Raw genomic sequence first — 25,639 nt, 5'->3', positions numbered from 1 at the left:
GTTTCATAACGGCATCTCCACACTTTCTGAAATAGCTTCCTGAACCTGAGAGGTATGACATGAGCTTCCTCAGGTGTCGCGACTCCACAGGGGCCCCTTATATTCTAAATGAGAAAACAATGACTTAAAACAATCCGAAAACATACAGAATACACAACCCAGTAACTCACTGGGAGACATTTAGGTAGTCCACTGCTGCTGCACTGGACAAAACCCAAAACATAATCGTCAAAAGTATTGCTTCTAAAGTACCAGGGTTCGCTTTTGGTGCCCTCCCCCAACCCCGCCATCCTCTAGCACAACGTCCATCTCCATGGAGGAATAACGATCAAAACCGCCAGCTATAGAAGCTGCTCCAGAACAATAATGCAATAACAACAGGTGTGGGGGAGGGGAGGAGGGGGGGGGCGGAGAAAGGAGGAAAGGAGGCGGGGCTAAGCTCCCAAAGAAAAGCCTACCATAAATCTGCGGCCTGGAGCGGCTGAGCCGAGTGGCCAGGGAAGTCAGAAAGCAGATGTCAGGCTGTCAGGAGTATGCTTTAGCACTCCTACAAGAAAGGGCGGGGGGTCCTGTACAGTACTTCAGGAGAAACCCACAACGATGGGTGACAGATGCAACGCTCAATGAGTCGAGCTCCCAGAATGCTCTGGTGCCATGTCACCGAACACTGACCACCTCACAGGGGCCCAGGATTCAGTCCTACCTGGATGTACAATACAACCACCAAGGGAATGTTGGAAGAAGTTTATCAGAGGAAAGCCACACCACGATGGTATCCTGCCCAGTTCAGCGGCTGCTGGGTTGTCACTGACCTCACAGCATATGCGTGACAAACCTATGACACCATGCGATGGGCCAGTCCCCAAAAGAGTGAGAAATCTGCATTTCGAAATCTCACGAAACAGCTAATAAAATAGCTGCCGTGATTTACTGGCGAGACTCTGTCTGTAGCTAGGAGTGAAGAAAGTGGGCCGAGCATCAGTCACGTTCAAAGTGAGGCTACCACAGAACACAGCCAGCAGCGCCTCACATTTTCACATCATGCCGCGCCGTCTGTAATCATTTTTCGAGTCCTTCCACCAGCCCAGCTGCTTAACAGCTTCCATAATAACACCGGCTGCATTGCTCAATGTCCATGCTCCCAGCTGGATTAACACATGCCATTGTAAACAATCACATACACACAAGCACATGCCCAAGTGTGGGGGGGGGGGGGGGCAGTGTGTGGCTCAGTTAGCCTCCTGTGTCAATAAGCAGAAGGTTGCAGGATCAAATCCCATCTTATCCTTGGCACAATAGTCACATGTCCATTGGACAAGACTCTTAACATGCGGTAACAGTATATAGAGCTACTATAGCTCAACAAATACAGTACAGTACTGGACTAACAACACAAATGTCATGGGTTCAAATCCCAGGGGGCACACATAAAATGTAAGTCTCTTTGGATAAAAGTATCAGGTACACAGCAATTAAAGCACAATTTCATTCTCATTTCAAATGTAAATGTGCCGGAGCACATGCAGATCACTGAGGAGGCCTCATCCTTGTGTCATAACAGACGATCTGGTCTGTCGCAGCCTCCCCCAGCAGGACGAGTCACCTGCACTATCTATTTACACAGTGACAAAGCTGCAGCCCCAGGGAAAGCACCGTGCACACCACCACGGCTTAATTACGACGTTTGCTGGGTAATAGTGACATGGGAGTAGTCATTACGAAGCGTGTCTATGCCGCGGTGGCCAGGACAGTTCATTCATGCCAGCTCGGCAGAGAAAAGCCTGTATCTACATGCACAGGTTACCACGGCAGCAAGACAGCATGACGGCTTACCATTAAAACCTAAACTGTGTTTTGTAAACTGTTATAATGTGGTGTGTGTAGCTTATTATTATTATGATTACTGTTATGATTATGATTGGTATTGTACATTGTCACTAACTGCGAGCTGCTATGGGAAAAAGATGACGATATCATCACTTCTGAGACTGCCCGTGCAGTGAATGCTAGGAACTGCCAAGCACTCCCGAGAGCACCTGTGCAGTGAAAAGCCGGGTATTCCCGAGATCGCCTGTGCAGTGAAATGCCATGCACTTCCGAGAGCGCCTGTGCAGTGAATTGCCGGGCACTCCCAAGAGAGCCTGTGCAGTGATATGTACTACACTCCCGAGAGCACCTGTGCAGTGAAATACTGGGCACTCCCGAGAGCGCCTGTGCAGTGAAATGCCAGGCACTCCCTGAAGCACTTGTGCAGTGACATGTTCTACAATCCCAAGACTGCCTGTGCAGTTACATGGTCTACACTTCCAAGAGCGCCTGTGCAGTGACATGTTCTACACTTCCAAGAGCGCCTGTGCAGTGACATGTTCTACACTCCCGAGAGTGCCTGTGCAGTGAAATGTTCTACACTCCCAGAACTGCCTGTGCAGTATGTCTATACCACAAAAAAATGTTCCAGTGCCCAGTAATTATTTGTTGTTATATAACATTTCATTTGTTATTATAAATTAAACGTGTATTTCCTGCCGCTCGCCTTTGTATAAGAGTCAGCGGAGGTCATCTTCTGAAATCTACCTGACCTGACCAGAGAAGACCTGAAACTATGCTACTGAACCCCCCTCCCCCCAGACCTCCAGAATGGGAGGGGGGGTTCAGCCTGTTCCTGTCTTTTACTTTTCTTCATAAAAAGTTACTGGCCAGCCGTAAAGGGGGCACAGAGACATAACCTTAAATCTATTTTGCTGCTCCTTTCACTGCTATAAAGCAGGGGCATTTAGTGAAATGGTAACTACCCCCCCCCCCCACACACACACACACACACACACACCCCACCCTGAACACACATACTCACATAATGTAAGTAACAAAACAAGAAAAATTCAAATCATTCTTGCATCTGGGACGTGTACACCTGTATTGGCGGAATTTTCTGATCTTATTGTGCTAAACACAGGCAGCAACATCTTCCGCATGAACGGTCTGTAAATAGCTGTTTTTTTCATGCCCGTCTAAATACCTTAAGATGTAATGTCTCCGAGGTCAGACATAACTCTGGCAAAATAAGATGAGTTAACGCTATTCGTAATGCAGGAGTGGTTGCCATAAATATGTGGCGTCTATGCTGCCCAATACCTGTATTACGAAAACAATTTATTACTGTAAAGTTGTTTTTGCCTCGGACGTAAGTTACTTTATTATTATCAACGGTACTGCAGAAAGGAAAAATACGTGGAAGCGGAATGAAAGCAATACATTTAAATGTATATAAATATTATACCATATATGTAAAACATATTATACCATATATGGAAAACAAAGAGTTATATAATCATACATACAGCTTAAAATTTAAACTATTCTAAGACCACCAAAATGTTCTTTACTTGAAAACCAATTAAGTACCGTGAAATACGAATCATTACGTTAAGAACAAAATAAACTTAGGCTTTTCATTTTAAATAATTAAAATTAATTTGTATTATATACCGCAGGAAAACTAATAAATAATCATAATAATAATAATAAACATGTAATGTAACAGTTCCGAATGGCTTAATTTTAAGACATGAGGATACTGAGGTCATGAAATCCAGCAACTGCGACTGAACTGAATTATTGTTTTAAAGCGATGGGTTGTCAAAATTAATGGAATAGTATTCTGCCATTCTTGACGAGGCATAAATTAATTCTTATTGTTTAAATGCGTCATAAATATAGCCGCTGAAGTAAAATGACCCCTTTAAGGTCATTTGACGAGAAGATGATTAAGACAGTACATAGATTCTAATATTTCATGTCTAAAGGAAACCACGTTTGTTCAAAAATCGTCTATATTTAGAATGTAGCATTTCTTCATCTTATTTTTCTTTCATCCAATGCTGATTTTATTAGATGTAAACTTTTACATATCAATTAAAAGTACGTTCCGTGGTTTTATACAACTTATTTGGAATGTTTTGTGTTGTGCGGCCACGATTAATCGCGCATATTGTTTTATATGGCGTTTGTCTAAATAAATATATAAATAAAATATATTAATTAAAAACCGAAAAGTAACTGTTTTAAGCACTGAAATTGGCGTTTAAATTCCCCATCATACACTTCTGAAATTTCCTAAATTTTCTCTCATGGATTACATACATTATACTCTATTAATCGAATTATAATATTATATTTATTAGGGAATGGGTCGAAATTATGCCTATAATGCAAAATACTTATCGTTAGTGTTCCATATACGTTTCTTTAATATGATTTAATATGATGCTGAATTCACGCAGCCTACATTTACGAAACAAATCATCATATCTCATAAACCGCATGAATATAAGGGAAGCATTCGATTTTGTAGTCCTTATAATAAATACATTTTTCGCTTTTTTGAAGACGACTGGATTTGTCGAAAGATTTGCAAACTTTAATTCGGGCGGTTATTATTTTAGCTTTTACTGTTGCGTTTTTAACTGTGTTCTAAGATGAAATACACGGTCACTTATTTAGAAGTGTTACAGCTCAAATGCGTAAATAGTGTTCCGATTCAACTGGTTTAGTCGGTCAGTGAATGATATTGCGGTTGTTCCAGCTCTTGTTTCAGTAATTGATAAAAAAAACAGTTATTTTTTACCTCTTAATTCAAGCGCAACGGGTGAATAAAGCGTAACATTCAATGGATGCAGAACAGATATACTGATATGAGACTTAGACCAAAAGACATACTATTTTCATATCAATGAAGCGGGTAAAACGCGACACATGATACATTTTGTAAACTATAATTAGAAGCACGTTATAAAATGAACCTGTTGTGTTACATATGTATGTATACATATACAATGTTATGTAATTTGAATTCATAGGGAAATCAAGGTTACACAAAAATACTTTAGGACATAGATGGACACTAAGAAATTACATTATCACTCGTGTATGTGGCCGCTTAGTATAGTTAAAGTAATATTTTCACATCCCTTCATCGGTTATTATTCTGACACTTCAATGTGTTACGTCCACATTAACATATAATATATTGACATATATTTACATATAAATAAACCCAAATATAGTGTAGATAGGCTGAATTTTCCATAAGCCAACCTGTGCATGAATGTATATGTATATGCTTGTGTATGTGTGTGTGCGTGTTTATACAAAACATTTTTGTTTTGTAGCTATTCGATGCTAGTATTATATAGAGTTATAGTTTAATAGTGAACAACAACGTTCAAAAAGTCCATAGCCTTTAAAACGATACTTGTTGGAACATAGACTTGCAACATTACCAGCCGGTAACGGGGACGCAAAAGGGAATTGCCCGCGTGACGTCACTGGAGCGCGAGAGGCAGCTTGTAAAGAAAACCCCGTACAGCACTGGCGCTGCATTAAAGAGCATAGATCAGTCCGGCACGTATCTGCGCGTCACTGGATCTATTTAACACCTGCATGGGGAAAGCAAATTTCTAAAATCAATTCTCTGTGGTGGGAACTAACGGGTAAGTTGCCCGTATATTTGAACGCCGTAGAAAATCTAACGAATTTAAGGTGATAATTCAGCTGGTGTCGTTCAGGCTGGGTGCAAAGGTAACGACTGCCATAAGTTAAGGCTTGGATGCCATATTGACATCATTTTGATTGAAAATGTATTAGATTTGAAATATGGGCATCAGATAACTTTATCCATGTATCAGATTGTCCTGGCGCGGCAATTTCATGGCTTGATATTTGCCTTAGTACAAAAGTCCACCGCGGGGAGAGTGAAGAGTCCGGCGAAGGGCTCCAATTGTTAAGTAAATCTTTTCTTGCACAAAAGATCGTGCTTCTTAGTGAGGGTTAGTGAGAATATAGGTAATCAACTCCATAATGTACCTCACTGTATAAGACACCTTCGACTACAGTTTATCTTTAATTCTATATCTGTTGATGTCTTATAGTTAAGCCCCGGCGCTAAGTAAACTAGACAACAGGGATCAACGTGCGAATTGAAGTTCTCGTTTTGTCGCAACCGAAATGTAATTTTATGGCAAAGAACAGTAACGTCTTTCGTCATTTGTAGTAATTCTGATAATGAATTTCATAAAGCTCTTCCTAATAACGTGGAAAACAATCCGGCCAAAATATCACGTAAAAAGCCTTTGTTGGGTTGTCATAAAAAAATCCATTGTAAATTAATTTTTTTAAATAGTTCATTTGTTTTTAATACCGTAACGTGTTCCGGCCCACTACTTACTAGTGTATTTAATTTAGATTATATGTACAATCGTCGTTAATACAGCCATCTGAAACTTGCTTTGGTAAACGAGTGCTTTTCAATATATAAACGTAAATGCGACCAGAAAGACATGTCGCTTTTGTCTATCTTTAAGGCCCACTAAACCATATTTGATGTCAAAAGTCAAGTGTCAGAAGTAGATGAAACAGATTCGAAGAGCTTTTTGTGTTTATATAGCAGCGGCGCGGGTGTATGCGCGCGCGTGATTGAAGCAGGGAGCAGGAGCGTAGAGTCGCGATTTATTGTCGACATTAAACAAGCACAGGGATTCCTACAGATAAGAGAAGTTGCGTGAATATGTTACGAAAAGATAAACACGCGAGGCTTATATTATCTGCATTTAAACTAAAGAAACCGCATACCAAACCGATTAATACGCTGGGGTAAAATCAGGAAGTAATCACACAAAGAGTGTAATTTATCCTTTTTTAAAGTTAATATTTAGCTGGGACGTTTCTAACTATTGATTTATAGACCAATTATAGCACATTATTGTATTTTTTAGATAGAATGGAAAAAAAATCATATATGCTCCGAAAAGTGTATTGATCGGTCTTCGTGATTGCCAGATACACGTATCCTAAAATATGAATCTTTGTGGTGTTTATTTTCCTGCACTTCAATGCTGTCTTTGTGATTCAAAATAATGGCCGGAGCTGATTCCAAAGGCGTGTAAGCGATGGTATGTTGATGGCAAATTTTGACTGATGTTATTCTGTGTTACAGGCATTTGGAATGGAACTAAATTTGTCTAAGAATATAATCTCTTGCGGGGATCCAGGTATTACAGCATGCTTATCTGTTATTTTGTGTCATTTTACTACACACTATGCACCACGCAACCGACATATATATTTGTCAGATACAGGCGTTGACGGTGTGGGCTTGTTATTTGTCGTGTACCTTCGCCATTTGCCATGCACAAGGCCGCAAATTAATAATAATCATAATTTTTTAGTATTTGTAGTCTGATCAGTTGTTAAACACGTACCTTTAGTGCTTTACTAAATGTATTGACATCATTGTGTTTAAGTAAAATTTAGGCCTATTATAAATGCCAGTCAGGTAGCATAATGTTATTCAGTTTTAGACATATTTTCCAATTGCGTTCTGCCGTTGCTGAGACGTTGTTCGTGTATTTTCCCGTCTAAGTTCTTTGCGTAAAACTGTAAGATTTCTATCGCGAATGGATGATCCGTCGCTACGCTAAGTTAGAAAAGTGTAGGTTAGACTAACAGTACAGTCTTTGCCTAATAACTGGGTTATACCAGTCGGATACTTCTCTAACATGTAGAGCTACTTACCAAGGGCTTGCATGTCGCATATTTCGGCCTTCGCTGTATTACAAGTTCTGAGGGGTATCAGACCTATCAGAGAGGTCCTGGCGCCCAAAGATACAGGAATCTTCAGCAGAACATGAAAGCATTAAACTTAATCCGGCTACCGACCATCTGGAATTACGCTGGGATCTTGGGGCATGTTTGTTTGGTTTTATGTCCAGCACAAATACGATAGTTATTGTTAGTTTGTTTTTAGCTAAAGACTGGAAAGGGAATAAGGGAGGGGGTGGATAAAAAATGTTTAATTAAATAAAATCGCATGTGACGCCATGTGTGCTCCCAACGAAAAACAACGTGAGTTGTTTAATTTAATACGCAACATGTTTATTGACATTGAATCTCGAACGGCATCATCTTTTCCTAAACCAAATGCTGGTTCTCTGCAATGCGATTTGTCCATCTGAAAAACTGACCACATTAAATAAAACCCGCTTTTACAAGGTCCGGCCAAAACTTGGTATAAAGATATGTAGATTTTATGAGCTTTCGTTTTTTTCCTGCTTTGACCTAATGGGACACGGGAGTATGAACGGCAAGCAGATGAATAAATAATGGTTATTCGCTTGATTTCATAGCCTGCATAATGATGACTATAAACAGTGTCATCGTTGACATACGTAATGGTTGTTGTCCAATGACGGTGTAAAGAAAACTCATAAGAATGCGTTTTACTGTAAACCTTAAATATGGGCGACCACAGTAAATGAGCAAAGCATTTACAGAAAGGTTTATTTTTAAACGATCGAATAGAATTACAGGAGTCTAAGCTAGTTAACATCTGTCAAGTTAACGCCACCTGCCAGATCTCTGCTGCTGTCGCAGCTGATCATAAGAGCTGATCCGACCGCTATAATTAATTAACACGACCGTCGAAAAGGTTAGCAGAGATACAAGTGAGCTTCGGCTGTTGGAGCGGAGACAGTCAGACCGTCTTTATCACAACACAGAGGATCAAAGGCAAAGCTCCTTCTCTAAGAAGGAACCGTATTATCGAAACCCATGCTGTTATTTGCTAATCTCTGTTATATGATGGGGTGACACTTTCATAATGAAATGTGTGGCATTTCATAATCTTTCTTTAATCGTTTTAAACACAAACGTGTTCCATTCCAAATTTTAATCACAGGAGCCAGTAGATTTCACGGACAGTTGTTCCTGCACACAGTAAAGGACATCACCCTTAGACTTGAATAAATTTATTGATACGCCTTACGAACGGTTTGATTACGGTCCACTATGACACTTTCTAATCACGTCTGCAAGACTGACGATTGCGTTTATTTACTTGGGCGCGTACAAGAGTAGCAATTAAGTATTATTTTTAAGGCCAATATTACAACTTGATGTGGTTTTGCACAGTTATCTTTGAATATGGTGCATACATTAGTATCGTGTCCGACTAGACCTGTGCACACTAAACACACAACAATATTTTACTAGTGATATTTCAATAATAATTAAAACAATATATTCAATCCCCTTTTTACTACATGGATGAATTTCGGGACTGTAAATCTCTGATGTGAAAGTATAAAAATTACGCGGATCGAAGATACGGTCGTTTAGCAAAATAATAAAAAAGCACCGGTCCTTCAAAACGGCGACGGTATACGTAAATTCAGTGTAAATTTAATATATTAGTATAACTTATGTTACAAACTAGTCAGTTTGCCAGTGATGTACTTCTATATATTTGACAATGCAGAGTTGTTTGTATTTTTCTTTGACTGAAAAATAACAGGCCCATGCGTTAATTGGGGATATTGAAACGTAGAACACAACGTTAATGTAAAAATTCAACAGCGAAAGACAAGTAAATCGGGAATAAAAATGTCCTGTAGATGTTTTAATACCATTTAAGCGAATGTTTTGTTTGACCAAACTCACACAGATAACACTGACAAATAGCAAAGTTAAATTACCAATAACTAAATTTATAATAATAAATGTACTTCTCTCGTTGCTTCTATTGGACAGTTTAGAAATAAAGCGAAGAATTTACCCCGAAAGCGCGCCTTGCAGGATGTAAATAATTTATTCTGTACTACGTAGACATGTTAATTAACCAATAATTAAATGCAATCTCGTGTGCATGTCCCGAAGCTAATACGTTGGTAATTTTCTTGTCAATTTTCTAATGATTTAATCTTTGAGTAATAATACATTTTGAAAAGCAAGTAAAAAGTTATCTAAGGTAGGAGAATATTGCGGGGTCATGACCCTTACCTCCCCCATGCGTGTCACTGATGGGTAACGTGCTGAACCTTTGCTTCAAGGGTTCTTTCTGGTAAAATTAAACTCAATGTCAAATGTTATCGCGGCAAAAACATCTCAAAGACAATTGTTAACACAACCGAATGATCTCACTGGCATTCAAATAATAAAACAGTACTATTTCTTTTATAACACAAAAATCCATTGACACATAAAAACTAATCGAGTAAGTGTTGATCAGCAGCATGATTGTTACGTATTTATTCGCAAATAGAAATAGGCCTATATAATAAAGAATAATCACTACGCAGTGCATTTGCTAGGTCAATAAGTAGCGCATTGCGCTAACAAGACAGAGGCCGTTGGTTCAAAACTCGAAAGGTACAAATAAATTACAACCCATCTCCCTACTTTAAGTCGCCTTGGATAGAACAGTCGCGGAAAAATGTACACGCAAATAATAAATAATGAACGGCTTTGTCGTTTTGCAATTATTTCGAACATTTTTTCAATTAAATATAAAATTATTTGGAAGGCTGAGTGAGGAAAGGTCACTAAAATTTAAGAATCGGTTTATAAGAATACGGACCGAAAATCGGCTTCTCGGGTTTTTGAATTCAATTTTATTAAAACAGTTCACTAAATATTCTACAATAAATATTCCAATAATTTGACAAATACAGCGAACGTAGGTTGCAGTAAAATGTAGTGTTAAAGTGCACCTGGCAGATGTATAGATTTTGTACCACAGGAAAAACAAAATTGTGCGTTTTTCGCGTAACGTGCACAAAAATTATCCCGAGTTTGGCATTCTTTGGTAACAACCACATTTTACAATGATTTTCCACCAGCAGGCGCCGCTGTTTCAAATTAATCTCAGTAAGGGAATATAAAAACGAATAATTCAGAGTTGAAGTGAACAACTGCACCTTTATTTTTTTGTCTTTAAGCTTTCAGAACGCAGATCAGATTCAGGCGAATCTGGGGTTCTTTACTTACAGTTATTGACTTAACGTATATAGGAGCAGGTTTTAATTCAAAAGAAATTTTACGTTGGCATTAACGTTCTGTAAAATTGAGATTCTGTAAACTATACGCTCACATTTGTAATTTTGATTAAATAAATACCTTTTGCTTTAAGTATTAATAAGTTTAACGTTCTTCCGGCTCCTAAGGTTGGTAAGGTGATTTGGACTGTGGTTAAAATGAACGAAAGTATCCCATCATCTGTATAAGTAGGTTAAACCAAAGCAGCACCAAAGTAACAACATTTGCGGGAAATTCGTTAAGTTTAATTCTTTTGCAATCTGTGTAAAATTACTATATAAATACACTATCCTACAACAACAGGCATGTTCTCAATGTATAGCGGTGAAATCCCGCACACAATTATTAGTGTACGCATGGTTAAATATTTAGGAAAATGGCTATTTAAAAAAAATATATAACAATGTGTCAGTTATAACAACATTTTAAATTGTAATTAAATTGAATTGAAGTTTTACTATTCGGCTCGTAAGATTATTTAAGAAGCAATACTGGACTGTGAATACTAGCCAAGTGGAGCAGAACCAACAGAACCAATTATTATTATTTATTCCAAATATATATAACTACTAAAATCACGACTTTTTAGATATTTATTTGCAAGCTAATGCGAAATTGTGGCGAGACAAAGTTATTTCTTAAGAAGTGGCTTCCTAAAAGGCTTAATTTTCTGAAGTGAACGAAATTCGCATAAATTGCCTTTTGGGGAGAAAATCCGAGTAGCATTAATTATGATTGCTTAGGCTGATGGGCACATGATTGACAAGTCACCTTTTACTACTGGAAACAATGGAACGTATACCTCAATCTAACGCCCGTATACTGAGGGTGGGTGGGCGCCTCTGTGTGTGTGTGTGTGTGTGTGTGTGTGTGTGTGTGTGTGTGTGTGTGTGTGTGTCGGAGAGACAGGAAAGTGGTCAACCATTAAAACATGGTCATTTACAGTATATTACTGACCAATTATATTCTTAACTGTGATAGATAAAATATTACGCTAACTCGTCAATTGCAAGACGTCGTTTATTCGCCATTTTACGAAATTGCACTAATGGATATAGACTACTTTTTCCAGGCAAAACTTTTTTTCCCGTTCTCAGTCTAAACTAGGGTATAAATTACTGTATTTTACACGAAATGTTTTTACATCGAAACATAGCAAGGCAGGTCGCGGCAAGTGTTTATTCAATTCAGCTCGTATCCGAATATACATTGTGTGCGTGTGTATACAAGCGCGCCCAGCTGCCCGTAGCACTTCGCTTAGGCTTATTTCAAACATGCCCGAATAAAAGGCCCATTTTCTTCGGGAGTTTCACAAGTAACGTAAAGCGGTGCTCGCTCTTGTGTTCCTCTGTGACAAATCCAAAAAGTGCTCTTGCCTGCAGACGGATTAGACTGATCGTAGTTTGTGGGTGGGACCCCCTCCTATGCGATAGGGGAGGTTTAATAGGAAAAATGGGTGGATCTACGCGGGTTTTCCTGCTAGACAGCTTTAACTCTGAAGGGATGAGCCCATTCTCTCCGCAACACAAACTGGAAGTGTACTTACCGTCACTGCTGTACGAATTAATTACGTTCGCCGGCGAAAGTCGGACGGAAATCGGTGCGAAAATAAACTTCAAGTTGTCCTCGCTACAACGACCGTATTCGAGAAGATTTTTTTTTTTTATCGCCTGTTTAGATGAGTTTCTAAATCAAAGAGAAAGCTAGAATATTCACTTCGAGTCTGCTTTTTAATGCAGCATCATTCTTTCATTAAGGTGGTATGAACTTGGACAGAATCTCCGAGGCTGTAAGACCCCAGCCGGCGCGCGACATGGCTTCCACCTTCCACTTGCCCAGGACTTCCAGCAGCAAACGCGAAACGTTGGATAACTCCAGCAGCGAATCGTCAGATACTGAAATTGCAGGTACGGCCATCATCCGATTATTACTCCTCGTCGAATTTCTATGACTGTTATCCGCAGTGCTGCGGGAATATTAACATATAAACTATGCGTGCAGGACAGGTAAGTCTCACACTGAAGTAGCCTATTACTAAGAGACTGACCAGCAGTCAAGGGGCCTACTAATGCAAAACGAGTAAATTTACAATGACTTGATTATTTGAATAAAATAATCAGTAATATTAAAAATACATACATTGAAAACATAAATACCACATTATCTTTAAAACATATCGAAAAAGAACAATAAATGTTGTTGCAAAATCCGGTTGTCAGGGAAAATTGTTGTAACATTTTCACAAGTGGAATTATGAGTAATGATCATACACGTTGCTTGAAAACGTGTACAAAATTTAGCAAAATGCATACTTACTTCAATCAAGTTATTTATGCAAGTAGACTTTCTGTTTGGGTATTTACGGTTTTTCCTGTTTATCTGAATGAACTTTTGGCAATAAACAGAAATGACTTAAACAGCAAATGACAGACAAAGTAACTTTAATCATTGCTTAACTTACACAGTATTACGTGCGTTTTTTTTTTATTTAATATTGACATTAAATAGGTTAATTAAAGCAAAAACAACAACATTAGCTCCCCTCAAGCGATCCTGTGTCGAAGGTCTGAAAAATTTGCATGTTTATATCTAAGAAACTGTCACAATCTTACCGTGTTTTGCAACACGGCTAGATGCTGAATTGCTTTTTATTATCCTCCTACGTTATTTTCTTAATGGCGTATTTTGCATGTTTGTCTGCTATGCAGAAATCGCAACCCTGGTATTTAATAAAATGGAAACAGTAATTTTGACCGCTGCTCAGAATACAGGCCTACTTTTTGCAAACGGAGCACAGTGTAGTTACTTCTCAGTAAAGGTACGGTTATATACGAGAACTGTTAATCGAAGTTAAATAAACAGCGAGTGTGCGTCTGTTTCTTAGATAAGGAAAGGCTGGCAGAGCACAGAAGCGATGATGGAACGGCCGAGGACCCCAAAAAGAAGAAACAGCGGCGACAGAGAACGCATTTCACCAGCCAGCAGCTGCAGGAGCTGGAAGCCACATTTCAGCGAAACCGGTATCCGGACATGAGCACCAGAGAGGAGATAGCCGTGTGGACTAATCTCACCGAGGCCAGAGTTCGGGTAAGGCTCCGTTGATCGTATGTTTAACGTGACTCTACGGCCCAGGGACGTCTAGAACAAATCAATTTTCTAGTCTGTACGATCTGCAACGCCGCAATTCCGTCGATTTCGGCCTGCTATGTACACCATGTTCTGGATAATGGTGAATTCCTCCGACCAAATACGTAAGAAACTAACCGAATTAATTTTGAATTTAGCTGTAGTGAAATATGATATGACTGTATGAACTGCATATTTATCCCGATGCCAATTAAGGTTACACTACGTTTCACGATAATGGAAGGCATTAGTATTAAAATATATTACATGGACGAAGTTTATCTTTCAAGATCATGCAGCTGCATCAACATTAAGTAGGGTTAATCAGAAAATGGTTGCAAATTTTAATGTGGGCCTATATAAATTGTAAATAAAGTTTAATCAGAGGGCGTACATTTATATCGCCACTTCTGCTGAAATGCTTTTCAGAATTTATTTACGTTCCCACTACAGATGTAAGAAGCAAATGGTCTTTGGGAAGATGACAACAGATAATCATTGGATCAAATCGTTTAAGTAGACAGGCCTATAGCGGCCCGGTGATGGAGTTCTAGTCTTGATTGTATCAGTTGCGCTTTAATTGTGTATTGGTTCAACTAGGCCCTAATTGCTCTGCGCTGTAAATTTGCCTCCGGAATAAAATGCATTTATGTAAACTGCTTTTAAAACTTCGGCATTCTACTCATGATCACCAAATTAAAATAGCATGCAATTATAAATACTAAAGAATCATTTACCAGATTTTATATAATTAGCCTACACTGTACGTTTCCGCACACAACGTGTAATCCGTTTGAAACCGATGTGCTAATAAATTATTTAAAATGTTAATTACATTAGTCAGAAAGCCACGTATAGAAACTATTATATGTATATTACATATCTGTATATAATATTACATACACAATTTTACGTGCTTCAAGGAAGCGTTTCATGCCCGGTTTTAAAAGCGGTAGAATGGAAAGTGAACACTGACAAGTTTAACTTTGATTTTGTTACAGAAAAATTAATCATAAGCAAAGTTTTTGTATTTTCACTGTGATTGTGCTGTATTTTGAAAACGAGGGGGGTGTTCATTGTATCTAATTAAATTTAGTAACACATTACAGTGTTTCATTCAGCGACTTTTGCCATCGCCTATATACACTGCCCCCGTGTTTATTTTCTGAAGATGCACACACTGGGTCTGTGATACATCGGCACAATAGGTCTCCTATTAAGTTAATTATTAATACGAATTTTGTGTGTCGCATAGGTGTGGTTTAAAAACCGCAGGGCGAAGTGGAGGAAACGGGAGCGCAACCAGCAGATGGACCTGTGCAAAAACAGCTACCTGCCACAGTTCAGCGGGCTTATGCAGCCGTACGACGACATGTACCCAGCGTACACTTACAACAACTGGACGAATAAAGCACTGGCCCCCGCTCCGCTGTCCACGAAAAACTTTCCATTCTTCAACTCCATGAGCCCGCTGACTTCCCAGTCCATGTTCTCGGCGCCAAACTCCATCTCTTCCATGAGCATGGCTTCCGGCATGGGTCACTCCGCCGTGCCCGGCATGCCTGCGTCCGGCCTGAACAACATCAGCAATCTTAACGGCATAAGCAGCTCCTCGATCAATTCGGCCATGTCTTCGTCCACCTGCCCTTACGGACCACCTGGTTCCTCTTACAGTGTGTATCGGGACACTTGTAACTCCAGCCTGGCCACGCTGAGACTGAAATCTAAGCAGCACCCTACTTTTGGATACAGTGGCTTGCAAAGTCCCGGTTCGGGCCTAAACGCCTGTCAGTACAACAGTTGACGTTTTAGACAAAATTAAACATCACAAGCGGACCTGCGGATGGCACAAACCGACAACTGGATTGGTTGCAGTCGTTTTAAATGGATTATGCGGGTTTTATGTGATTACTTATAAACTTGCACAACAAAAATATCCATGTTTTGGATTTCATAGTGAAGACATTTGTTACATTGTCACACTGTAAATACGGAAAAAGGAACAATTGTCGACCTTTAGCTTGCTTGCTTTGAAGACTTAAACTATTTGAATCTTGCTATCATTGTTGGACGGGGAAAATTAATAAACAAACTTAAAACTTTAACGGATATAACATGGTAAAAGAAATTAACTGTTGTATGTAAATTTTTATACTTCCCCTTTGTGTCTCTGTGTGTGTTTTTTACGTGCAGAAAGCGCACATTTTACGAAGCAGCCGGCGTCATGTATTTGTGGAACAACTTCCAGCGCTTGGTTTGACGTATTTTTTTATTTCTTTGCTTGTCTTAATAGAAAAAAAAACGCATGCTTCACTCCAGTGCAACGTGATTTGTACAAACTGATATTATTGTAAGAGGAGAAATAATCAAATCGATTATTCTGTATCCAAAAAGGTGAATGGAAATTATCAACATGTTTATTGCAATACAGAATGTTTTAATAAAGTTCAGGCGAAGGGCCGCTTTTCCAGACATTCATTTTAAATGTCCCTTTGCGTTTTCCGTGCATCACAATTAAAATCTCCTAAAAAATTGCCATCTTAAAACAGCCCATTTTAAAATTCGCTACATTATAGGTATAAATCGGTTTCTGCTGACACCAATGAGAAAATCGGTTAGTAACATTTGTTTTTCGTTAGCAATTACGTCTATTTTTACAATGTAAAGACGCTATTACTATTGTAACAATAGTAACCTTTGATTTATTAGCAGAGGTTGATTTGATAGGCCTAATATTAATTTAAAAGATGATTATTGGATACTTAATACAGTTACCCCTGAACTGTTGTTCGTTTTGTATTTTGCGCTATTGGCGAGTTTGTGCCGTAAACTCGAACAATAAATAAAAACTATACCCATATTAAACCGAAACGGTCAAATAACTAAGTCACATGACCTTGTTTTCGTGACAACAGCTGAATCATTTTAAATAAAAGTTAATTATGTTGCAACAGTCAATTCCTTTAGAAAATCATTTCAATGCCGTCACAAAATATGAGGCATTAGCCAAGTATTTTAAATAAGATAATACTTGAGTGGAAAACGGAACCTTATGACACTGGCGATATTATAATTTTTATTATTGTCTGAAATATTTGAGTATTTATCGACAGGCATCTGGTGTAAGACTAAACCACACTTCGAGCTATTGAGCAAGGGTAGAGAAGTCTTTCTTGGTTCTAGCCTTTCATTTTACGTGATGCGCTGTAGCATTCGGATTCTATATGCACGCACAGAAAACCTCTCGCTTTGTACCTCTATTACTGAAGATGCATGGCATTAGAAAAATTAGAAAAATTCCAGATCACTTAAATGTTCCCCCTAATTAAAAACTGAACCGTAACCTAAAATATTACGGAATATTTTTTTTTTCCCATTCGAAATTAATGCGATAGGCTACATAATTTAAATACAGGTGTCCGTCGACTTATGTCCTATTGAGTTACGTCCGAAGTAAATAATACACACGCCTGAAACTGGACGTAGTAGGACGTTAGCCGGTGTATCGCTATTTCTTATAAAATGTTGTGATTGTGTATGCACGTTATTATTTCCTGTATAGTAATGTGTGTGCATTACAGTACTGTATTTGATGTCGTTTACCTCTCTCCTATATAACTATCGAGATACGGCCAAATCGACTTGCGTCCGGTTGTCCAGGTCCCAAACGCGTACGCAAGTCTACGGATATACATAATTTGATGTCTATTGGACGCGCACTTTCAAGCAGAATGACAGAATATTGTACATCTCGTAGATATCCATCCATGTTATGAATTGTCGCGCTGAATATTTTATGGTACATCATGACGGTACATATTCGTTTTGCCGGGTTTGCGGTTTGACGCCGGCCTGAGTCGCGGACGCCAAGAAACGTTAGATAACTCCAGCAGGCCACAAAGAGGGGACTTTTTTCCTGCTCCAGTCAGTGAACCGTTGAAATCCCCTGTTTTTTAAAGTGATCTATTGGCTATAAAGAAAATTTAGTAAACCACTGCGGTTCATGTGCACGGAGACTCCTGTTCTGGACTGCGGCAGGTGAGGGAGCACACCTGACATTTACTTCAGGTCTACTCATAGGGGTTTTTTTTAAATGCTATATAAAATGCGCCGTTTATACGTCTTAGTTTTAAGAAACGTGCAAAGGGTGCTGTTGTATTCGTGACCTTCACGCCTGCGTCGCACTTTGACGCCTGAGAACCGCGTATCTCTATATTGCCGGTCGCCTTTCCCATATCTAGAGCTGTGAGCCATTAAACTATTATTATTGCAGTTATCCATTATAACATACACCTCCCTTATCCGTTTTATGACCTTGTCAACCTGATAACTTACTAACACATCTAAAAAGATCGTATTGCATGATTGCAACGTAATTCCAATCTCTCCACTGTGTGTATATCTCGCAAAAATAATATGACAATAGATTTCGCTACACGTCAAAAGAGGAATTAGGGCCTAATATCAATACTTACTCACCAGAAACAGTTTAAAAAAAAAGTTAAGGAAAAAAAACTACAGAAATTAAAGAATGTACAGGGTAGGAAAAAAATTATGGCATACGCAATGTTACATAACCGCATAAGGGAGAAAACACGTGCTGTTGCGTTAATTCTATAAACACGGAGAGCGAAATGGCCAAAAATTAGCTACACGCCTCAGCGCTGGACTTATTTCCCCTCCTTATAACAGTCAAGCATTATTAATCAAATTGAATTCCCCTGGAATTATGGCTTTTTTTTTTACAGCCCTACCGGCTTATTCAGCCGGATATTTACTGGGGCGGGTCATTCGCGCGAGCAAGGCTATGAGATGTTCCGCAGCCCAGCCCTGCCAGGACACACTTCCAATTCTGAGTCTCCGTCCTCAGTCGGCATGCTGGCCCATGACCCAAGCAGTTAACCCCCCCCCCCCCCCCCTCCCAATTTCCACCACCACCTTTTCGCTTCCATTATATTACCCCTAGTTACCGTGCACAAAACACATGGAGGGTCTGCTCCAGTGCACCTGTGTCGAAACTAAAGTAGGGGCGTGAAAGGCTCACCTTTCAACTGGGCGACACAGCCAGGGAGGGGGGCGCGGCCCCGGCCACGGCCCCCTTTGAGCGGGCAGAAGGCCCCGATTCCAGTTTTCGCACAGGATCCCCAGTGAGCTCTCCACTCAAGTCTCTCCATGTCCCCTCACTGCCACGGACTAAAAAGCTGGACACTTCCACCATATATACCACACATTCCTTTTTTTATTATTTCGGTGAATAGCCGTACTTATGGTTTGCAATTTTCCCTTTCCGGGACATTCTATGAGCTTTTAATTTCCGCCACGTTCTCCATAGCCTGCTCAGTCAGATTGCTTTCCAAAATATTACTCAGTGCAATCAGGGTCTGCGAACAGGGCCACCACAGTCTATAGAAAACAGTAAAAAAAAATCAAAACCGCAGTAAATCATACTATTTAATTACCTATGCATGCAAAATCATGTAACTCGGCACAAAAAGTGCAACGTATACGTTCGATTAGAATTAAGCAGCTTTAAGTAAGATTACCTATGAATACCGCAACCATCAACTTGAGGGATAAGATTGACAATGTAAGGACAGACAAGATGGATTTTTTATATATCACACCACATTGTGTGTTACTGGCAAAGTGAAATTGTCTCCTAAACACTAGTCACTACTTACTCTGGTATGTCAAATATAAATTTGCAAAATACACAAACAATCAGTCCGTCTCAAGCACTGAAATTCACCTTAATTGCTTCCATAAATCTTGGGTCATACCCGGCATACATCATAACATTTAAAAATACTAAAATGTTTGCACTGGGAGTGAGCTAATACTAGACATGGCTGTAATAAATCCCGTGTCCCATTTACTAATGATGTTTGTTGGGGGGGGGGGGGGGGGGGGGGGGAATACGGATGTTTAAATATTAAGCCATTGTGTAGTTAGCTGAAAAGCATACAAAGGTAAATCTCTCCATAAACCCTGCAAAGGAACTAAGAACTAACTAGCCACCTACCCCCCCCCCCCCCCAGCACTAAAGCATGCACCCCACTAAGTCTGCAGGAAGGGAGAATAATTAACCCTGAATACGAGCGCGTGCATGAAATCAGCTTTGATGATTTTAAGAAACTGCAACCATTCCCACTTGTCCGGAGTCCGGGGGTCTCGGGTTCGTGAGGACCGTGCAAGTACACGGTTCCTCCAAGACCACGTGGATCCTGTGTCATACACTCTCCTTCAGCTGCTCCGCCATCTGGCAGAAGTTTTGACCGTCGCCAGGGGCGATGGAGGGGCATGGATTCCCTGGCACTACTGGAGCCCTTGAGTACGTCAAATAATAGGTTTAGTTACATTACACATTGCGCAATATGCAATAAATGCGAAATTTTACCAAGGGAACTCCCCCACCACGGCTGGCAAATTATATCGCTCCGGGGAGCGGTGGTGTTCGCCATAAAGCCAAGCGGGGGGCCCAAGGTGACATTTTCTCAGGGGGTCCATAATATTTAGCTACGTCCCTGAACATGAATTACAGGAGTGGTGTCGTGTGGTACAGAGGATGCGCGTGCATTTTAAACAGCAATGATTTTCTTGAAAAAAAAAACAAAAAACAGAAAATATACAAAAGAAATACACATTAATTTCTCCGTCACCTGCAACCCGTCTCACCTGACTGCAAAAGGACACTGAGAAGCTAAACCTTCTGTCTTATAGCCACTCAGCCATTAGCTAGCTACTCTGACACTCTGGTTAAAAACACAGCGTAAATACTACATCTGCTGTAGCACGCTACAGAACCGGAGAACACCCATGTAAGAAAGAACACATTTAACATACGTTATAAAACGTAGATAATTATGGAAACCAAATATATAGGTTTACCCCGAAGTCTGTAATGATAAATTTCTGCCAAATCGCTTGATCTTAAACAGAACATACATCTTAAATGTCCAACATGTATTTAGTATGTACTCATTTATATAAACCCTTTACCATTTCATTCATTTAAACTTGGGGTGTTGATTTGGCAAGGGCATGGCCCTACCTTCCATACCCAAACCTACACCCATCTTCTACAGCTGTCTTTAAACTGTATTTACTACAGCAATTATCTGAAATCAAAAGAACAAAATACTAATATTCCCTGTTGTTGAATAAAGACACATAGACATATACAGGTGAGAGCAAGTTTTCTTTGGTGGGGGGGGGGGTTTCCACAGAACAGGGTAAGCCTGCACGCAGCACCCCCCAGAACAACTGGGTGTGAAGGCCCTTGCTCAGGGGTCCAACAGTGACATCATTCTGCCAGCCCGGGATTTGAACCTGCAACCTTCCGATCACAGGCACAGAGTCCTAACCTGCCGAGCCACATGCCACCCCCATCGGCTGCACTCCCTCCCATCGCCCTTGCCCATCTGGCTCTGAATTACCTGCCGGATCTTGTTCTTCTGCTGCTGGAGGACGGCCTGCTTCTTCTGGGACAGAAACGCCTCATGCTCACTCCACACCTTGTCCTCAGATGCCCCGGCGGCACACCGGGGCAAGCGAAACGTTCCCAGGGGTCAAAACAATGATCGTCGCAACAGGGATCAAACATCAAGACTAATCATGTCAGTCTATTTTCATTAAAAGGAAAAAAAAATAACCATGAGACGCATACTAGATACTCTCATTAAGTCAGAGCCCAAAGTCCGGTACTGACGACTGTGCCTAAACCTCTTTGCGAAGCAGCGACATGCAACAGAGAAAATAATGAGCTTCACAAAACCTTGCAAACTATATCGGATCCTATATATGAAAAACTTCCAAGGGTATTTGCTTAAGCATTGTTAAGAAAACAAGCACCCAAATAGCAAAAGCTTTTTGTAATCCATCCATTTTGGCTCAACCACTATTACTGCCATTTTCCTGAAATGGTACTGAAATGTCACCTTAAATTATAGCTAATATTTCAGTAAGAGATTGCTAAAAGGAACTCAACCCAGCCTCCCTTCCACCCGCCCACACACTCTGATAGGCGTTTTCCGGAAATAATGCCACGAAGTGTTGCACAAAAACGACCATCTTTCCACCTAGAGATCTAAAGAGTGGGGGGGGGGTGATGAATCCCTTTCTTCACTCTAGCTCCGTTGCAGGGAGATATACGGATGGCGAGGTTTTGACTACAAGGATTCATCATCGGAGACATCTGGCTGCCTGCCATCTCGAGGTATAAATGGCATCCGCTTGAGTACAGGGAAGCCTGATGAGATTCACCCGGCATCTGACAGCTATGTCACGAGCGGTAGGCGTAGGAGTATCGAGCAGGGCTTGGCATCGAACTTGGCGTTACACGCGAGCTGTGTGGCCTGAGGATTTCAATAGTGTGAGGAAGAGGATACCCACGAAGAAGTCTGCATGAAGGACCAGGATGATCATGCCAACGTGCATGTTGAAAGAGAGAGAGTAGCTCTTCGGGATGAAGGCAATGGTGAAGAGGTGACTGGGACCCAGGCCGGGCTCCAGACGTCAATCAGGAGGAAGAGAGGCAAGGGGGCAGACCCGTAGCCAGAAATACATTTCGGGGTTGATCTGGCAACCCTACCAATAGGTCTCATTCTGTTGATTGCTAACCAGAGGAAGGGGGTCCCTCTGGGTAGAGTGAGGAGTAGGGGTGACCTCATAATTATACTATCTGCCTGATTGGGAGCAAATTAATTTCGGGGAGGTGTTTAAACCTGTAATTTACTGCGTGGCTGCCTACCTGCAGAGGAACCAGGTTTGCAAAAAATGGGCCCGTCTACCACAAGGACATGTTCCTAAGGAAGCCGGCATCCAGCACTCCTGGAACCAAGGGTCCTGTTCAAAGGCCCAACAATAATAGAATTACTCTGGTGGGCGTGGGCATTGAACCCACAACCTCCCGAACCCCCCAGGCACAGTTCCATAATCCACCAAGCCATACATATGCTTCTATTAAAATTATAGAATTCAGCAACAGTGATGGTATTTTTCCAGTTCCACAAGCATCTGTACCAGTGAGAGTTATAAAATAACTCGCCTCGCTGCACAGTTTTTAATTAGAATTTCCTCCAGAGCGACTGGGAGTGGATTGTAAGTTATTTTTTCCCATTTAGGCACCTGGACAGTTATTGAGGCACTAGGCGTTGAGATCCTTCCCAAGGGCTCCGAATCAGATTCCGTTACAGATCTTTCCAGGTCCACAGTCAGCAGCCAATTGGAGATGAGTAAATGGGCTTATGCTTACCATGACGAAACTGGAAAGTCTAAGTACGGCACAGCCAAGATCTCTCAAGTTCTCTGGGTCTGCAGTTTGGAAATCACCAGAGTAACGATATCAAAAATTGGAGAAGATAAACACAAGTAAAAACATTAGCTAGAAGATGTACACCTCCCTCTTCATCGTCTGGAAGAAAGCCCCAATCAGCACCTACCAATTTTCCCCCTGGAATTGACTAAAATTGACTAGAGTTGGACTAGAGTTTTAAGGCTTAAAATTTTAAGTAACCCTACCGCCCGTACATAACCGCTAAAGCAATACAATGATTATGCCGTCCTTTGTTTCCCTGCAAGGCTTGAATGAATGAAATGGTCTCGGTACCCTCAAGGTGCGACGTGGGCGCATATCACGGGTGATGCTGGAAGAACTGGCCTCATACTCGCTTGTGAGCATAGGAATGAAGGAGAGCACGAGGACGATGGCGTCAAACACGTTCTACCCGTTCCTCCAACAATTCCCCGGCTGCTCACACGCCTTCATTAAAACACTCCGTAGCAGTAGACTGCTGGGGAAAACTCACCGGCGACGTGAAGCTAAACAAAGACGCTAGGATTTATTTACACCTAGTTATGGTTATCTACAACGCAGTTAATAAAGCGGAAACGAGGGGCGGTGTTGACGCGACGGACATCATGATTAAGTGATTTTGAAGAGCGGCTTCTGGATAATACTTGCAATGCATCGATCGGTTCGCCGGCTTGGCCCGCGTTTCACATCGGTTGCTAAAGGCTCAGCGAGTTTTCAAGATTTATCAGTTAACGCAAATAGATTTTTTAAAGGCCTAAATTTTAATTAAGAAAATATTCATAACAGTGTTGGTGTTTGAACACAATAAATGGGTCTCTTTGGCATTTGAAATATTTTACTGTGCTTGCATGCTGCATCTCTGTCGTAAAGTCTGAAATAAAGTTTAAAATCTTGGACTCAGATATTGATATTTTTCAGGGCGAATCGCAATAAGAAAAAAGTCGGACGGGCTTTCTGGACTTGCTTCGTGTTAACCAATATTTCTCTGTTGACTGCCACTGGGCTCAGCCTCTTCCATCTGCGCCGTATATAGATGTTTGACATTTCTTTAGTCATATAGTCATTAATGTATAAGTATAGGCTATGCATTATGGTATCTGCAGTAAAACAGGAGCGGGTATGTGTCATCTGTCTCCACAGAAACCTGGATCCGCGTGCTGTGTTTATATTGATTCCAGGTCCCACTTTATTTTTGTAACGAAGCTATTTAAAGCTACTGCAATGATTACTGCGCTGCGACATACCAAACACGCTGGCATTATTTAAACACACAGGTTATCGTGACTCTAACGAACTCGACGTTATTAATGGCGTGTTGCCTAAACACCGACAGAATCGCTGGTGTTACATGTTTAAGTGAAGCAAACTGTTGAGATATGTAAAGTTTGTTTAGAATTAGATCACAAACGATTTTTTTTACTGTGACCATCATCCGTAGCGATTTATGGCTCAATTTATGGACATATTTTCTGATATATACTTCGCAATTAACACACTTTTACACCTAATTGTAGTAGGCTAATAAAACACTACAACGGCTCTCAGGCATCGTCTTAATATAGCTTATTATAGTATTACTATAATATTTCAAACTTAGAACCAAGTATATTAATAAACTATTAAAACGAAACTGTCCCATTTATTCCAATTTTTAATTTTGTAAAAAATAAGCCACATTTTCTACTTTTCGATTGAATCTAATACATTATAGACCTAATATTTATAATTCATTTTTTTTTAATGCAGTTTAATAAGACATCGCCTTTCCAAAGCCATATTATAACATATAAAAAAAAAACAGAGGACGCGTGGATGAAAAAAATTGGACAGAAATTTCTGCCAAATCCCTCCCCCCCATCTATCATAGCCAAGCATAACTAATGTTGAGAGAAAGAGAGAGGATAAAAAATATCTCTATAAACAAGGACAATTATCTCCCACGAGAGGAGTCGAGAGTCTGGGATACTGTGCTTTAATATTGCGTGGATTAATGGCAAAATCGTCTCAGTATTGTCGGTCCATCAAAGTAATAACAGGAATCCTTGGACTCTAAATCTTATCTACCAAGGCTGCTTTCTGAGTTTTTAAAATTACATTCGATTTTGGGGGCCGTGGCTCCACCATTTACTTTTGAGCCTGCAAAGATAGCTTTTGCACACACGTGCGCAAACAAATCACCTATTGTATGGGAGATGTGTGCAACATGTATATATCGCTTCTCATGTGGATGTTTTCTTAAAAATAGATTTCTCGATGGGAGCAATAAATTAGCGCTGACATTAGAAGTTAGCGTGTTGTAAATATTGAACCAGTCTGGGCGATGAGAAGATAACG

At 40.3% G+C, this 25,639-nt stretch overlaps 1 protein-coding gene across 2 annotated transcripts; it reads left to right on the top strand.

Moving 5' to 3' along the window:
- The first annotated feature begins 5,379 nt into the window (after positions 1-5,379).
- On the top strand, positions 5,380-16,466 carry pitx1 (paired-like homeodomain 1). 2 transcript variants are annotated; one of them, XM_048997642.1, is made up of 5 exons: positions 5,380-5,489; positions 6,992-7,046; positions 12,624-12,773; positions 13,751-13,953; positions 15,248-16,466. In XM_048997642.1, exons 2-5 carry the CDS (start codon positions 7,001-7,003, stop codon positions 15,794-15,796), a joined length of 948 nt encoding a protein of 315 aa, XP_048853599.1. In that variant the 5' UTR covers positions 5,380-5,489; positions 6,992-7,000; the 3' UTR covers positions 15,797-16,466. The 2 variants fall into 2 exon arrangements, with proteins under 2 accessions (XP_048853599.1, XP_048853600.1); XM_048997643.1 differs by lacking the exon at positions 6,992-7,046.
- The last annotated feature ends 9,173 nt before the right edge of the window (positions 16,467-25,639 follow it).

The sequence above is a fragment of the Brienomyrus brachyistius genome, unplaced genomic scaffold, assembly GCF_023856365.1.
Source record: "Brienomyrus brachyistius isolate T26 unplaced genomic scaffold, BBRACH_0.4 scaffold35, whole genome shotgun sequence".
In the NCBI taxonomy this organism is placed as follows: Eukaryota; Metazoa; Chordata; class Actinopteri; order Osteoglossiformes; family Mormyridae; genus Brienomyrus; species Brienomyrus brachyistius.
Note: the sequence above shows the minus strand (reverse complement) of the source record. Positions and strands in the feature narration are given on the sequence as shown.

Excerpts from the sequence above, each read along its gene's own strand:
- pitx1 (XM_048997642.1), top strand. The coding sequence starts at position 7,001 with ATGGAACTAAATTTGTCTAAGAATATAATCTCTTGCGGGGATCCAG. Across the intron at positions 12,774-13,750 it reads GTCAGATACTGAAATTGCAG|ATAAGGAAAGGCTGGCAGAG; the intron begins GTACGGCCATCA and ends TCTGTTTCTTAG. Across the intron at positions 13,954-15,247 it reads TCACCGAGGCCAGAGTTCGG|GTGTGGTTTAAAAACCGCAG; the intron begins GTAAGGCTCCGT and ends TGTGTCGCATAG.